This window comes from Panthera pardus, unplaced genomic scaffold (genome assembly GCF_024362965.1).
Source record: "Panthera pardus isolate Hobbes unplaced genomic scaffold, ASM2436296v1 HiC_scaffold_12, whole genome shotgun sequence".
Lineage (NCBI taxonomy): Eukaryota > Metazoa > Chordata > Mammalia > Carnivora > Felidae > Panthera > Panthera pardus.
This window is the reverse complement of record NW_026526677.1, coordinates 108,091,732-108,107,580: the sequence shown is the minus strand read 5'-3', so window position 1 is coordinate 108,107,580 and position 15,849 is coordinate 108,091,732. Positions and strand designations below refer to the sequence as shown.

The window sequence follows — 15,849 nt, the reverse complement described above, 5'->3', positions numbered from 1 at the left end:
CAAAGGACCACTGTAATCACAAAAAATGATTTATATTTTTAAAATTTAAATCTTTTAAATTTCATATAAATGTGCTTTAAAATTACCAAATAAGAATTCACCCATACTTACACCACCTAATCTGAATCGTACATGAATGCCCGCAGCAGCATCTAGCAGCTCTGCCTACAAAAAAATACATGACTCTTCAAAATTCTGTGTGTATCAACTCACCACTTCTCACTCTATCATGCTAAAATAGTGCTGAATATTAATTATTTATGAAATAGGTCAAGTAAATAAGCCTTAAATAATTATTTTTAAATTAAAATATATTTTAAGATTTAACTTCTAATGGGCATCCAATAAGTAAAACAGCTTTTGTAACTGGAAAAATGATACCAAATATGTTCCCTTTCTGTGCAACATATAAGTATAAAAGCCAAGTGATTTGTTATTCCAAAAACAGAAATTTTAAGTAAGTCCTCAAACATATGACTTACATATTTATCTTACAGGTAAATTCAGAGTAAAAAAAATGTCATTGGCTAATCCACGTTTAACACAAGATGACCGTTCCTAAGTAGCTTTTCTTAAATCAAAAATCCATGCTTAAATTTTTTAAGAATTGTATAGAATTGGTCTTCTAAATTTTAATGCCTTGCACCAAATGTAAAAGAGAGAAAACAATTTTGGTTCCTCTAACAGAAGAGTTCAAGCTTACCACCTGATAGTACTGTTAGATGAGAATATACATATTATCCTAAATTGTTCAGTCTATAAAGCCTAAAAGACTACCTTAAGTTTTGCATAATTTTCTCCTGACTAAAAAGCATATACATACATACATATGTAGGGTCATAGTTCAATCGTGAAAGATATGTTTTATAACAGGATCTTAAACTTACATTTATAAAATTTATACAGGTGACCCTTAAACAACATGGGTTTGAACTGCACAGGTCCACTTATATGTGGATTTTTTATAGTATAGCATTGTAAATGTATTTTCTTCTTATGACCTTCTTAATAACACGTTATTTTCTCTAGCTTAACTTACTGTATGAGTACAGTGTATAATACATGTAACATACAAAATATATATTAATTGACTATGCTATTAGTAAAGTTTTCGGTCAACAGTAGGCTATCTGTAGTTGAGTTTTTGGAGAGTCACAAGTTATACATGGATTCTCCACTGCATGGGCAGAGGGTCACTGCCCCTATCCCAACGTTATTCAAGGGTCAACTGTATATACTTTTTAAACACAATTCATTATATATATACTTTTATGTCCACTAAAGTAGGCAAATCTTAAGTGTACAGCTTCATGGAATTTTTTCCTTCCTATTTCAGTCAGTTAGGGTGAGGTGCTAATCATGTCAATCCAATCAAAAATTTAGCTGGCTCAAGCCTGGACTGCAGTTTTAGTAATCTATGTCTGGTTTGTCCACTTCCAGTTTTCCCCTATTTCTTAAATATGGCAACTCTCTATCTCTTCAACTATGAAAGCCTATGGGAAATTCAAAAGTACTTTGAGAAGATTTAAGCTTAATTCTTTATCCTTCTACCTACCATCTACAAACTCAAATGGGGATGAGAGTCAGCTGTGTATTTGAGGCAGTTCCTTTCCCTTAAGCATGACTCTGTCTCTTATGCCTATGGGGAATTTCATTTAGTGCAGTAGTGTTATTTAAAATGGCCTTAGATTAGCTGTAAATACTCAATGCAAATTCTAGGGAACCAAAAATTAGTAAAAAAGAGGTATAATTGATATGCTGAGAGGAAAGAAAATGTAATCATATAAAATGCTCAATTAAAACCAGAGAAGACAGAAAAAGGGTGTAATAGAAAAAAAGAAACAAAGAACAAGGGCAAGAAATAGAAGACATTAAATATGTTAGACATCAATCACCATACTAAATATCAATGGTCTAAATACACAAGTTAAATGGCAGAGACTGACAGAATAGATTAAAAAAAAAAGACCCAACTCTATGTTGTCTGTAAGAAAACCATTTAAAATATAAAGACACAGGGTAAAAGCATAGTAATGGAGAAAGATATAATATATTAACTAACACTGATTAAACAAAAACCGAGAAGCTGTATTAATTTCAGAGACAGCTGAATTCAGAGCAAGAAAAATCATCAGGGATAAAGAAGAGGATTACAAGATGACAATGTGGCCACTTCTCTGAGGAGACATAACAATCCATAAAGTATATATACCTAACAACATAGTATCAAAATATGAAGGCAAAAACTGAAAGAACCGCAAGGAGAACTAGAGAAATCCACTATTATAGTTGGAGAATTTGATACCTCTCTATCATTAATTGACATATTCAGCGGTCTATTATGAAAATGAAGAACACTTTCAATTAACTGGATTTAGATTTCTACAACACTTCATCCAACAACAGCAAACATACATTCTACTCAAGCTTACAGAGAACTTTTATTTACCAACATAGAACATGTTATGGACCATAAAGTACACTTTAACAACTGTAAAATAAGAGAAATCATACAAAGTATACTTTCAGACTCCAATGTAATTAAACTAGAAATCAGTAACAGAAGGATAGTCCGAAAATGCCCAGACATTTGGACAGTGACAAATGCCCAGACATTTGGATATTTGGACTTGGGCAGTGAACAACACACTTCTAAATAACAGGTGGATCAAATAGGAAGTCTCAAGAGAATTTTAAAATATTTTGAACTAAATTAAAATGAAAACACAGCTTATCAAATTTTGTGAAATGCACTGAAAACAGTGCTTAGGGGAAAATTTATAGCACTAACTACATATATCTGAAAACAAGAAAGACTTGAAATCAATAATGTAGGCTTCCATCTTAAGAAACTAGGAAAACAAATTAAATCAAAAGTAAGCAAAAGTCAAGAATAAAAAAACAGAAATCAATGAAATTGAAACAGGAAATCAACAGAGAAAAATCAAAGAAATTAAAACCAATAAAGCTCAATAAAACCAATAAGCTTCTGTACAAAAAAACTAAGAAGGAAAAAATAGAAAGAAGACACAAATGACTAATATCAGAAAAGAGGGGCCATTACTACTGATTCCATGGACAGTAAAAGGATAATTAACAAATATTATGAAAAACTCTATTCCCACAGATTTGATAAATGGTTCAATTCCTTGAAAGACATAACCTGACAAAACTCACACAGGAGAAATGGAAAATCTGAATAGACTAATACCTATTAAAGAAACTGAATGAATTAACCTTTCAAAAAAGAAAGCACCAAGCCTCAATGGGTTCAATGGTAAACTCTACAAAATATTTAAGGAAAAAAAAATATCAATTCTCTACTATCTCTTCCAGAAAACAGAAGCAAAGGGGACAGTTCCTAACACTACTCTAAATACCATTACTCTAAATACCAAAAACATAGGGGTGCCTGGTTTTCAGTGGCTCAGTCAGTTAAGCATCCAATCTGGATTTTGGCTCAGGTTACGATCTCATGGTTCATGGGTTCCAGCCCCACGGACCCTGTGTTGACAGTGCAGAGCCTGTTTAGGATTCTCTCTCCCTCCCTCTCTCTGCCCCTCCCTAGCTTGCATTCTCTCTCTCTCTCTCTCTCGTTAAATAAACTTAAAAAAATAAAATTTACATGGAAATACAAAGGATCCAACGATAGCCTGGAAGTGTCTTCTTGAAGAACTACAAAATGGGAGTATTGTCTACCATATAATATACTTGTTACAAACTCAAAGTAATTATAACAAGGGTAGAAAAATAGATCATGGAAGGTAATAGAGAATTCACAAACAGACTCATACATAACTGGTTACTTGATTTATGATAAAAGTGGCATGGCAGAGCAGTGGAGGCAGTGGAGAAAGGACTATCTTTTTAATAAACAGTGTTTGATCATTTTGAGATCTATAAGGAAGAATATGAAAGGGATCTCTACCCCACACCATACACAAAAAAAAGAATCCCAAGTAGTTTGCATATCTAAATATGAAAAGAAAATCAATAAAGTTTATATAATATAGGAGAATAATTTCATGATTTCAGGATTGGCGAAGCTTATAAAAAGCGCCAATCATACACAAAAGCACTGATAATCTTAAGTACATTAAAATCAAGAATGCTGGGGGCACTTGGGTGTTTCAGTTGATTAAGCATGCGACATCAGCTCAGGTCATGACCTCGTGGTTGTGGATTTAAGCCCCGCATCAGGCTCTGTGCTGACAGCTCAGAGCCTGGAGTCTGCTTCAGATTCTGTGTCTCCCTCTCTCTCTGCCCCCTCCACCCATCACTCACACTCTCTCTCTCTCTCAAAAAAAAAAAAAAAAAAAAAGGAGCGCCTGGGTGGCTCAGTCAGTTGAGTGTCTGACTCTTGATTTCGGCTCAGGTCATGATCTCACAGTTTGTGAGTTCGAGCCCCATGTCAGGCTCTGTGCTGACAGCACGGGTCCTGCTTGGGATTCTCTCCCTCCATCTCTCTCTCTCTCTCTCTCTGTTCCTCGGCTTGCTTTCTCTCTCTCTTCCAATCTCAAAATAAATAATCAAAAAAAATAAAAATAAAAAAAATAAAAAACATTAAAAAATTTTTATTAAGAACTCTGTTCACCAAAAGACATTCTTGTTTCAAAATACTAACCTAGGGATTGGGGAAAGAGGGTGGAAATATAGATGAAGCAAGACTGGCGGGGAATTGCTAATTGTTGAAGCTAGGTGATGGGTACCTGTAGTCTATTACTTTATTCTTTCGACTTTTGTAATATGTTTGCCATTTTTCATGATAAAAAACACACAGTGAGGACCATCCTAAGAGTGACAAGTCAAATCACAGAATGGAACATGAAATGACAAGGACTTTTATGAAGACTATATAAAGAACTGCTTTAAACTAGTAGGAATAAGAGACAATATACACATGAAAGACACCAAAAAAATGTCAGGAGCTCAGCTGATCTGGAAGAATGGCAGGTGAGATGTCAGTGTCAGAGTAGCCAATTAAGGAAACAAGCACAAAGGGAAAGAAAGCTTTTGACCACTTACTACATGGGAATAAGCAAGAGTTAGGGCGTCTACAACTAGAGGAGGCACCAATCCACCTGTTCCATCTCACCCTCACCCCCCCCCCCCCGCCCCCGCCCCGCACCGTGAGCAGTGCAGTGACAGAGAGTCAGGTGGATCAGCACAGAATCCTGAACAAAAGGCTCCAGCAGTGTTAGGGACCATAAGGTGTGTATATTTGGGGTAGGAGGTATGTAGGAGATTAAGGGAGGACAGTCTGAGTGGACTGAGTCAGAGTGGGAAAAGGGTCTTCAAGGTTTCCCCCAGAAAGAGGTCTCAGCAGAGGTGTCTGAAGACCTCAGCTCAAAGCCTCACATACAGAACTAAAAATGAAAGTGCTGGGACTAGATACTTAAATATGTTGGGGGTCGGGGGTTCCGTTCAGGGTGTCTGAGTCCCAGCCTGAGCTCCCTTGAGAGGCTGCAGGACACTGCCATGCACCAAGTCTGATTGTGAGGAGGGGACAGCCTTCCCGTGTGGGGCCTGTTGGATAAAGTCCCTGTAATTGTGTCTGGTCACAATTACAGACACAGGAAGAGCACACAGGATTGTAACCAGGAGAGGAACTCCTCACAAAGATGTGCAACTTCACTAGCTATCAGGGAAAGGCAAATTAAAAAGCTGAAATTCAACATTGATAAGGATGTAAAGCACCAAGAATTCCAAGAGACGGATGATGGTTAATACAAATTGTACAGTAACTTTGGAATATAGTTTGGCAGATCCCGTTACCCAGAAATTCCATTTCTAGGCAGAATAGAAACCAAAAGAAATTCGTGCACATATGCACCAGGGCAGATGAATAAGAATGTTCCCCAAAGCAATCTTTGTAACAGACTCAAACTGGAAAAAATATATATGTATAAATGTCAACCACTGAATGAATTAACAGTAGTGTGTGTGTGTGTGTGTGTGTGTGTGTATAATGAAATAATTATCATTGTTTTTCATAAAATGAATACAATTCAGCTACACAAACACAATGCTGAATGAACAAAAGCGCACCATAAGATTCTATTTACATACAGTTCAAACACAGAGAAAACTAAAGAAAAAAAAGCTACAACAAAATGGTGGTTGCCTCTCGGGAGCAGGGAAATTGGCGGTGATGTGCAAAGCCTGGAAGGCAGTGGTTTGAAGTAGGAAACATTGATCTGGGTTATGTAAGTTACACAGGGGGTTGTTTGTGATGATTCAGTGACCTTATACATTTATGTTTCATGAACTTTTCTATAACGTGCTTCAATAAAAAAGTGTTTTAAAAGAAACAAATACAAGCACATTTATAAAGCAGCCACACATCTTGAAGGGAAAACACAGATGCTGTATGAATAAACAGTGTCCTCACCTCTTTAGGATTGATGTATCTCACTATCTGACGTGGCTCTCCTCGTCTTCTTAGATCAATCAGTCTTTTAAAGTGTTGGAAGACAGTGACATTCTAAAGGTTCAAATACATAAGACTGTATGGTCAAAACTGGATTTTGTACCTCTGATTAGCTTTTTGCCTAATTAGGGCAAAATGAGTAAAAACCATATAATAGATTTTATGTGTGTAAACTAGATTTTAGAAATATTACCACTCACGATTTACTTTGACAAGCCAGGCAATACCAATTTTATTCTCACAACGAGTTTTACCCTTCACTTTGGAAGTGCATCACTAGCAACTGTAAAGAAAATACCCAGGACATTGGTTGAGTTGCTTTTGCATGTTCCAGAGTCATCCAGGAGGAAGACAAAATAGAGCCTACTGGTTAAGAACACGGAGCATGGCATCATATTGTCTGAGTTCAACAGTTAGTACCAACTCACCATGTGACCCTGGACAAGTTGCTTAAATTCTCTCCTCGGTGTCTCACCTAAAAAATGGGAATGATAGTGGCTATCTCCTACAGCTATGGTGAAGAGTTCATGAGTTAATATTCATAAAGCACTCAGAACAACTTCTGGCCCAAGAAAGCACTAAATAATTATTATTCTATTATTACCATTACAGAAACCTCATTACTGTAGTAATTCCACTGATTTACAAACCCTACCTACTATTCATGTTAGGACACATATTTGGTCAAACAACTCCAAACAACTTTTTTTTTTTTTTTTTTTTTTTAGAGAGAGAGGTGGGGGGGGGGGGGGAGGGGCAGAGGGAGGAAGATACAGAACCCAAAGCAGGCTCCAGGCTCTGAGCTGTCAGTACAGAGTCTGACTCAGCGCTTGAACTCATGAACCGCGAGATCATGACCTGCACTGAAGTCGGATATATATATTTTTTTAACGTTTATTTATTTTGAGACAGAGAGAGACAGAGCATGAATGGGGGAAGGGCAGAGAGAGAGGGAGACACAGAACTGGAAGCAGGCTCCAGGCTCTGAGCCATCAGCTCAGAGCCCGACGCGGGGCTTGAACTCACAGAACGTGAGATCGTGACCTGAACTGAAGTCGGTCACTTAACCGACTGAGCCACCCAGGCGCCCCTGAAGTTGGGTATTAACTGACTGAACCACCCAGGCACCCCTCCAAACAATTCTCTCTCAGACAACAATTTCTTTGGTAACACTCTCTTCATACTCTATCCCCCAAAAAACCCTTACTAACTCTTGGTAAACTCCCCCTACCCCACCAGTGAGTTTATGTTAAATCAAATAAATTCAAACTGAATCCACATCACTAATAAGACAATTTGAATCCCCACTGCTTCAATGAAGCACATTACCTGTGGAGATGGTGTAGCCCACATCAAAACAAATATTCTTTCTGAAAGGAAGATATAATTTCCAGTAGGTATAACCCCAAGTTGAGTATCAAGAAAAATTTATGGTGATACCTTGGGGGATGGTGTATAAAAATTTAGTGCTTTTAGAATGGGTTCGGACTTAAGCGATCATCAACATAATATAAACAGCTATGCGCATAAGATGTTATCTATAAACCTAAGGGTAACCACAAATCAAAAACTATTAATAGATAGGTAAAAAAAACAAAGAGAAAGGAATCCAAGTAATATCACTAAAGAAAGCCATCAGAGGGTGGGGACAGGAGGGAGGAGGAGGGGACAGAGAGGGGGAGGGGGCCACGGTGGGGTGGGATGGCCTTCTGGCCTAGGTGGCAGAAGTGGTGGCCGCAGCTGACCAGCCTGCTGCTCTCTCACTTCTGCTTGGGCTTCCCGGCTCCTCCCTTTCCCCTTCCCCCCGCAGATGGAGAGGGTGGCCCTGCTGTGGATGGTCAGATAGCTCCGGCCACCCATCTCTGGCCCCAGTCAGCATGGAACAGACCAGGAGGAAGCTGGCGGGAGGGCTGCCGGCCTGTGTGATAGACTGGGGCACACAGTAGACAAAATTAGGAGATGCTGAAAACACAGAACCACAGCTTATCATCCCCTCCTGTTCTGCCAGTAAGGAGTCAGCGAAAGTGGAAAGTGGGTGATCGAGCTAAAGGGAGGGTGATGAAAGGTGGTGATCACCTAGGCTTCCTCATTGGTGATGAAGCAATAGGAAAACCTATGTAGGAAACATAGAGGCCAATTTGCTGTGGTGTAGCTGAAGATTGGGACTTGATGGAAAGGTTATGGAACAAGTGATTTTTAAGTATTTAAGGGCAGAACAAGAAGACTATTTCCAAAACTGTAAGCAATAAATTTCTGTTGCTTATCATCCACCCAGTCTGTTGTAGTTCATTCTAGCTGCCCAAATGGACCAACACAAGTACTAAGGATCTGAACAACATGGTTAGCCAGTAGGACTTAAACCATGTCAGAATACATTTTTTTCCTCAAGTTCATGTGAAACATTTACCAAAATAGACTTTTTTCTAGGACAGGGAAGTTTCAACAAATTTCAAGTTATTAAAATCATATAAGAAGGAGGAGCCAAGATGGCGGAACAGCATGGAAGCTTTTTGTGTGTCTCACGTCCATGAAATACAGCCAGACCAACACTAAACCATCCTACACACCTAGAAAACTGATTGGAGGATTAACACAACAATCTGCACAACCTGAACCACAGAATAGAGCAGGTATGTGGTGCGGAGAGCTGAACTTGGGGAGCGAGAAGCCCTGAAAAGTAGGAAACCACTTTTGTGGGCAGAGAGAGGACGGAGACTGGGGAGGGGGGGGAGAATACATGAAAATCACCCCTCCCCAAAAGCAGCTGGAGAGAAAGTAGAAAATTGGAAACAGCCGCAGGGACTAAACTAAAAAGGGAGAAAGGAGAAAGTTTAAATTCCATTAAGGCTGTAAACAAGGGGAGCACAAAGGCTGCAGCTCCTCAGCTCAATACCTGGCAGTGCTCTGGTGGGAAGGGCGAACCCCCAGGAAGAGGGTGGGGTCCGGGAGGTTCTCGGGCCTCACGGGGAAAAGCGGTTCCACTGCTGGAAGGACATTTGGTAAAGACTGTTGAAGCCACCTGGTCCCAGCAGACCCCGGAAGGCGGCCACATTCGCTGGTGCTGGGACAAGGTTGTTAAGGGTGCAGCCTGGTGCCAGATGTGTGCTGCAATTTTCCATAATCCCTGAGATGCTGCTGCTACACTGTCTCGCGAACTTTTTCTGGGGTGGGCTGGCATTCTGGCCGCAGTCTCGGGGCACCGGCAAAAACAGGGTCCAACGGGCATAGCTGGGTGCAGCCGATATTCAGCCATTGCTCATTCGGCCATTGCTCGGTGAGACCGTCCCGCAGAGGGGCGGAACGGGTCAAAGCCGCAGTCCTTCGGAAGTAGGAGGCCGGGGAAAACAGCCGCATCTGAGATAAGGCTTGGGAGAGAGGTGCTGCCTGGAGCCTGGTCACGAAGAGTGAAGACGCGGAGAGTGGACGAGAGTTGAAGACAGAGGACGAGTGCACGATTGCTGATCCAGGAGGACAGACTGGGTAGCTGAGTGGCGCCATTTTCACTGCTCCCGCGCATGCGTACGCACCTACGAGCCCTGCAACAATCCACCCCAGTAGGCTAGCAGCGCCATCTAGTGGACAGCAGAGCTGTCCCAACTGGGACAGCTTCGCTCTTCAAGGACACAAACCTCACTGCCGGCTTAATTTATGGACTATAAAGAGCTACATAGACTGACTTCTAGGGGAAAATGAAGCAGTTTCAGTCCTACTTCAATCTGTTAGCAGGTTCATCTATTCAATTTTCTTTCTTTTTCATTTTTCTCTTTTACAATTCTTTTTCTTGAATACAGAAAGAGAAAAAATTCATTTTTTCAATTTTTATTAAAAATATCTTTTTTATTACTATATTTTTTACTTTTGTGTAAATTTTTAAAAATTCTACTTTACTTCCATCATTTTATTTTAGTCTACTTCAGTGTACTCACCTTTTCAAATTCTCAATTTCCTTTTTTTTCTTTCTTTTTTTCTCTTTTTTGTTTCATTTCTTTTTCTTGAATGCAGAAAGAGAAAAACTTCATTTTTCTTTCAGTTTCTATTAAAAATATTTTTATTTTATTTTTATTACTATATTTTTTGCTGTTATGTAAATTTTTTCAAATTCTATTTTACTTCCATCATTTTATTTTAGTCTACTAGAGTGTATTCACTTTTTCAAATTTTCAAACGATTTTTTCTTATCTTTTTTCTTTTTCATTTCTTTTTTTTCTTAAAAACAGAAAATGAAAAAATTCATATTTATTTTTAATTTTCATTAAAAATATTAATTTTTTTCTACTACATTCTTTACTTTTGTGTGTATTTTTTCAAATTCTATTTTACCCCCATCATCTTAGTCTACTTCAGTGTATTCACTCTTTCAAATTTTCAAACACTTTCCTTCCCCCCCCCGCCTTTTTTTCTTTAATCCGTCAAACCACTTTCAACACCCAGACCAAAACACACCTAGGATCTAGCATCATCTATTCGATTTTTGTGTGTGTCTGTTTTTAATTTTTAATTTCAATATAGTTTTAATTTTAATTTTTTTAATTTCAATTTTTCTACCTCATTAATTACTTTCCTCCCTTCAAAATGACAAAACGAAGGAATTCACCCCAAAAGAAAGAGCACAAAGAAACGACAGCCAGGGATTTAACCAACACAGATAGGAGTAAGATGTCTGAACCAGAATTTAGAATCACGATAATAAGAATACTAGCTGGAGTCAAACATAGATTAGAATCCCCTTCTGCAGAGATAAAGGAAGTAAAAAATAGCCAGAATGAAATTAAAAATGCTGTAACAGAGCTGCAATCACGGATGGATGCAGCGGTGGCAAGATGGATGAGGCAGAACAGAGAATCAGCGATACAGAGGACAAACTTATAAAGAATAAGGAAGCAGAAAAAAAGAGGGAGATTAAGGCAAAAGAGCATGATTTAAGAATTAGAGAAATCAGTGACTCATTAAAAATGAACAACATCAGAATCATAGGGGTCCCAGAAGAGGAAGAGAGAGAAATAGGGGTAGAAGGGTTATGTGAGCAAATCATAGGGGGAAAACTTTCCTGTGTTTAAGACACAGACATCAAAATCCAGGAAGCACAGACAATCCCCATTAGATTCAACAAAAACCGACCATCAACAAGGCATATCATAGTCAAATTCACAAAATACTCAGGCAAGGAGAGAATCATGAAAGCAGCAAGGGAAAAAAAGTCTCTAACATATAAGAGAAGACAGATCAGGTTGGAAGCAGACCTATCCATAGAAACTTGGCAGGCCAGAAGGGAGTGGCGGGATATATTCAGTGTTTGAATCAGAAAAATATGCAGCCAAGAATTCTTTATCCATCAAGGCTGTCATTCAAAATAGAAGGAGAGATAAAAAGTTTCCCAGACAAACAAAAATTAAAGGGAGTTTGTAACCACTAAACCAGCCCTGCAAGAAATTTTAAGGGGGACTTTCCGAGGGGAGAAAGGATGAAATAAATAAATAAATAAATAAGTAAGTAAATAAATAAATAAATACCAAAAGCAACAAAAGATTAGAAAGGACCAGAGAATATCACCAGAAACTCCAACTCTACAAGCATCATAATAGCAATAAATTTATATCTTTCAGTACTCACTCTAAATGTCAATGGACTCAATGCTCCAAGCAAAAGACATAGGGTAACAGAATGGATAAGAAAACAAGACCCATCTACATGCTGTTTACAAGAGACCCACTTTAGACCTAAAGGCACCTTCAGATTGAAAATAAGGGGATGGAGAACCATCTAACATGCTAATGGTCAACAAAAGAAAGCCGGAGTAGCCATACTTATATCAGACAAGCTAAACTTTAAAATAAAGACTGTATCAAGGGATGCAGAAGGGCATTATACCATAATCAAGGGGTCTATACACCAAGAAGACCTAACAATTATAAAAATTTATGCGCCAAATGTGAGAGCACCCAAATATATAAATCAATTAATCACAAACATCAGGAAACTCATCGATAGTAATACCTTAATAGTAGGAGACTTCAACACACCACTCACAGCAATGGACAGATCATCTAATAAAAAAATCAACAAGGAAACAATGGTTTTGAATGACACACTGGACCAGATGGACTTAACAGATATATTCAGAACATTTCATCCTAAAACAGCAGAATATACATTCTTCTCCAGTGCACATGGAATGTTCTCCAGAATAGACCATATACTGGGACACAAATCAGCCCTAAGTAAGTACAAAAAGACTGAGATCATACCGTGCATATTTTCAGACCACAATGCTATGAAACTTGAAATCAACCACAAGAAAAAATTTGGTAAGGTAACAAATACTTGGAGACTGAAGAACGTCCTACTAAAGAATGAACGGGCTAACCAAGCAGTTAAAGAGGAAATTAAAAAGTATATGGAAGTCAATGAAAATGATAACACCACAACCCAAAACCTCTGGAACGCAGCAAAGGCGGTCATAAGAGAAAAGTATATAGCAATCCAGGCCTTCCTAAAGAAGGAAGAAAGATCTCAGATACACAACCTAACCTTACGCCTTCAGGAGCTGGAAAAAGATCAGCAAATAAAACCCAAAACCAGCAGAAGACAGGAAATCATAAAGATTAGAGCAGAAATTAATGCTACTGAAACCAAAAGAGCCAGTAGAACAGATCAATGAAACCAGAAGCTGGTTCTTTGAAAAAATTAACAAAATTGATAAACCACTAGCCAGTTGGATCAAGAAGAAAAAGGAAAGGACCCAAATAAATAAAATCAAGAATGAAACAGGAGAGATCACAACCAACACAACAGAAATAAAACCAATAATAAGAGAATATTATGAGCAATTTTATGCCAATAAAAAGGGTAATCTGGAAGAAATGGACAAATTCCTAGAAACATATACACTACCAAAACTGAAACAGGAAGATATAGAAAATGTGAACAGACCCATAGCCAGTAAAGAAATCAAATTAGTAATAAAAAAAAAAAATCTCCCAAAAAACAAGAGTCCAGAGCCAGATGGCTTTCCAGGGGAATTACACCAAACATTTAAGGAAGAGTTAACACCTATTCTCTTGAAACTGTTCCAAAAAATAGAAATGGAAGGAAAACTTCCAAACTCTTTCTATGAAGCCAGCATTACCTTGATTCCAAAACCAGACAGAGACCCCACTAAAAAAGAGAACTATAGACCAATTTCCCTGATGAACATGTATGCAAAAATCCTCAACAAGATATGAGCCAACCTGATCCAACAATACATTAAAAAAACTATTCACCACGACCAAATGGGATTTATACCTGGGATGCCGGGCTGGTTCAATATCTGCAAAACAATTAACTTGGTGATTCATCACATCAATAAAAGAAAGGACAAAAACCACATGATCCTCTCAATAAATGCAGAGAAAGCATTTGACAAAATACAGCATCATTTCTTGATAAAAACCCTCAAGAAAGTAGGGATAGAAGGAGCAGACCTCAAGATCACAAAAGCCATATATGAATGACCCAATGCTAATATCATCCTCAATGGGGAAAAACTGAGAGCTTTTCCCCTAAGGTCAGGAACAAGACAGGGATGTCCACTCTCGCCACTGTTATTCAACATAGTATTGGAAGTCTTAGCCTCTGCAATCTGACAACACAAAGAAATAAAAGGCATCCAAATCGGCCAGGAGGAGGTCAAACTTTCACTCTTCGCAGATGACATGATACTCTACATGAAAAACCCAAAAGATTCCACCGAAAAACTGCTAAAATTGATTCATGAATTCAGCAAAGTGGCAGGGTATAAAATCAATGCACAGAAATCAGTTGCATTCCTATACACCAACAATGAAGCGACAGAAAGAGAAATCAAGGAATCGATCCCTCTTATCGCACAAAAAAACACAGAATACCTAGGAATAAATCTAACCAAAGAGGTGAAATATCTATACACTGAAAACTATAGAAAGCTTATGAAAGAAATTGAAGAAGACACAGAAAAATGATAAAAGATTCCATGCTCCTGGATAGGAAGAACAAATATTGTTAAAATGTCGATACTACCCAAAGCAATCTACATATTCAATGCAATCCCTATCAAAGTAACACCAGCATTCTTCACAGAGCTAGAACAAATAATTCTAAAATTTGTATGGAACCAGAAAAGACCCCAAATAGCCAAAGCAATCCTGAAAAAGAAAACCAAAGCAGGAGGCATCACAATACCAGACTTCAAGCTATACTACAAAGCCATAATCATCAAGACAGTACGGTAGTGGCACAAGAACAGACAGTCAGATCAATGGAACAGAATAGAGAACCCACAAATGGACCCACAACTGTATGGCCAACTAATCTTTGACAAAGCAGGAAAGAATATCCAGTGGAATAAAGACAGTCTCTTCAGCAAGTGGTGCTGGGAACACTGGACAGCGACATGCAGAAGAATGAACCTGGACCACTTTCTTATACCATACACAAAAATAAACTCAAAATGGATGAAAGACCTCAATGTAAGACAGGAAGCCATCAAAATCCTTGAGGCGAAAGCAAGCAAAAACCTCTTTGATCTTGCCCGCAGCAACTTCTTACTCAACACATCTCTGGAGTCAAGGGAAACAAAAGCAAAAATGAACTACTGGGACCTCATCAAAATAAAAAGCTTCTGCACAGTGAAGGAAACAATCAGCAAAACTAAAAGGCAACCGACAGAATGGGAGAAGATATTTGCAAATGATGTATCAGATACAGGGTTAGTATCCAAAATCTACAAAGAACTTATCAAACTCAACACCCAAAAAACAATCCAGTGAAGAAATGGGCAAAAGACATGAATAGACACTTCTCCAAGGAAGACATCCAGATGGCCAAATGACACATGAAAAAATGCTCCACATCACTCATCATCAGAAAAATACAAATCAAAACCACAGTGAGATACCATCTGACACCTGTCAGAATGGCTAACATTAACAACTCAGGCAACAACAGATGTTGGCAAGGATGCGGAGAAAGAGGATCTCTTTTGCATTGTTGGTGGCAATGCAAGCTGGTGCAGCCACTCTGGAAAACAGTATGGAGGTTCCTCAAAAAACTAAAAATAGAACTACCCTACGACCCAGCAATTGCACTATTAGGCATTTATCCACAGGATACAGGTGTGCTGTTTCGAAGGGACACATGCACCCCCACGTTTATAGTAGCACTATCAACAATAGCCAAAGTATGAAAAGAGCCCAAATGACCATCGATGGATGAATGGATAAAGAAGATGTGGTATATATATACAATGGAGTAGTACTCGGCAATCAAAAAGAATGAAATCTTGCCATTTGCAACTACGTGGATGGAAGTGAAGGGTATCATGCTAAGTGAAATTACTCAGAGAAAGACAAAAATCACATGACTTCACATATATGAGGACTTTAAGAGACAAAACAGACAAA

At 38.4% G+C, this 15,849-nt stretch overlaps 1 protein-coding gene across 11 annotated transcripts in view; it reads right to left on the bottom strand.

Moving 5' to 3' along the window:
- The window catches only part of CUNH11orf65 (chromosome unknown C11orf65 homolog), a 63,629-nt gene that overhangs the window by 25,284 nt on the left and 22,496 nt on the right, over nucleotides 1–15,849 (bottom strand). For 5 of the 11 annotated variants that reach the window (XM_019469267.2, XM_019469263.2, XM_019469264.2 and 2 more), the window contains exons 3-4: nucleotides 6,392–6,484; nucleotides 112–165 (exon numbers count right to left, since the gene is read on the bottom strand). The exons of 2 other annotated variants lie outside the window; for them this stretch is intronic. In XM_019469267.2, the coding sequence (XP_019324812.1) occupies nucleotides 112–165; nucleotides 6,392–6,484 (147 nt within the window). The remainder of the gene's footprint in view (nucleotides 1–111; nucleotides 166–6,391; nucleotides 6,485–15,849) is intronic. 4 more of the 11 variants (XM_019469271.2, XM_019469270.2, XM_053900534.1 and 1 more) reach the window with 2 other exon arrangements.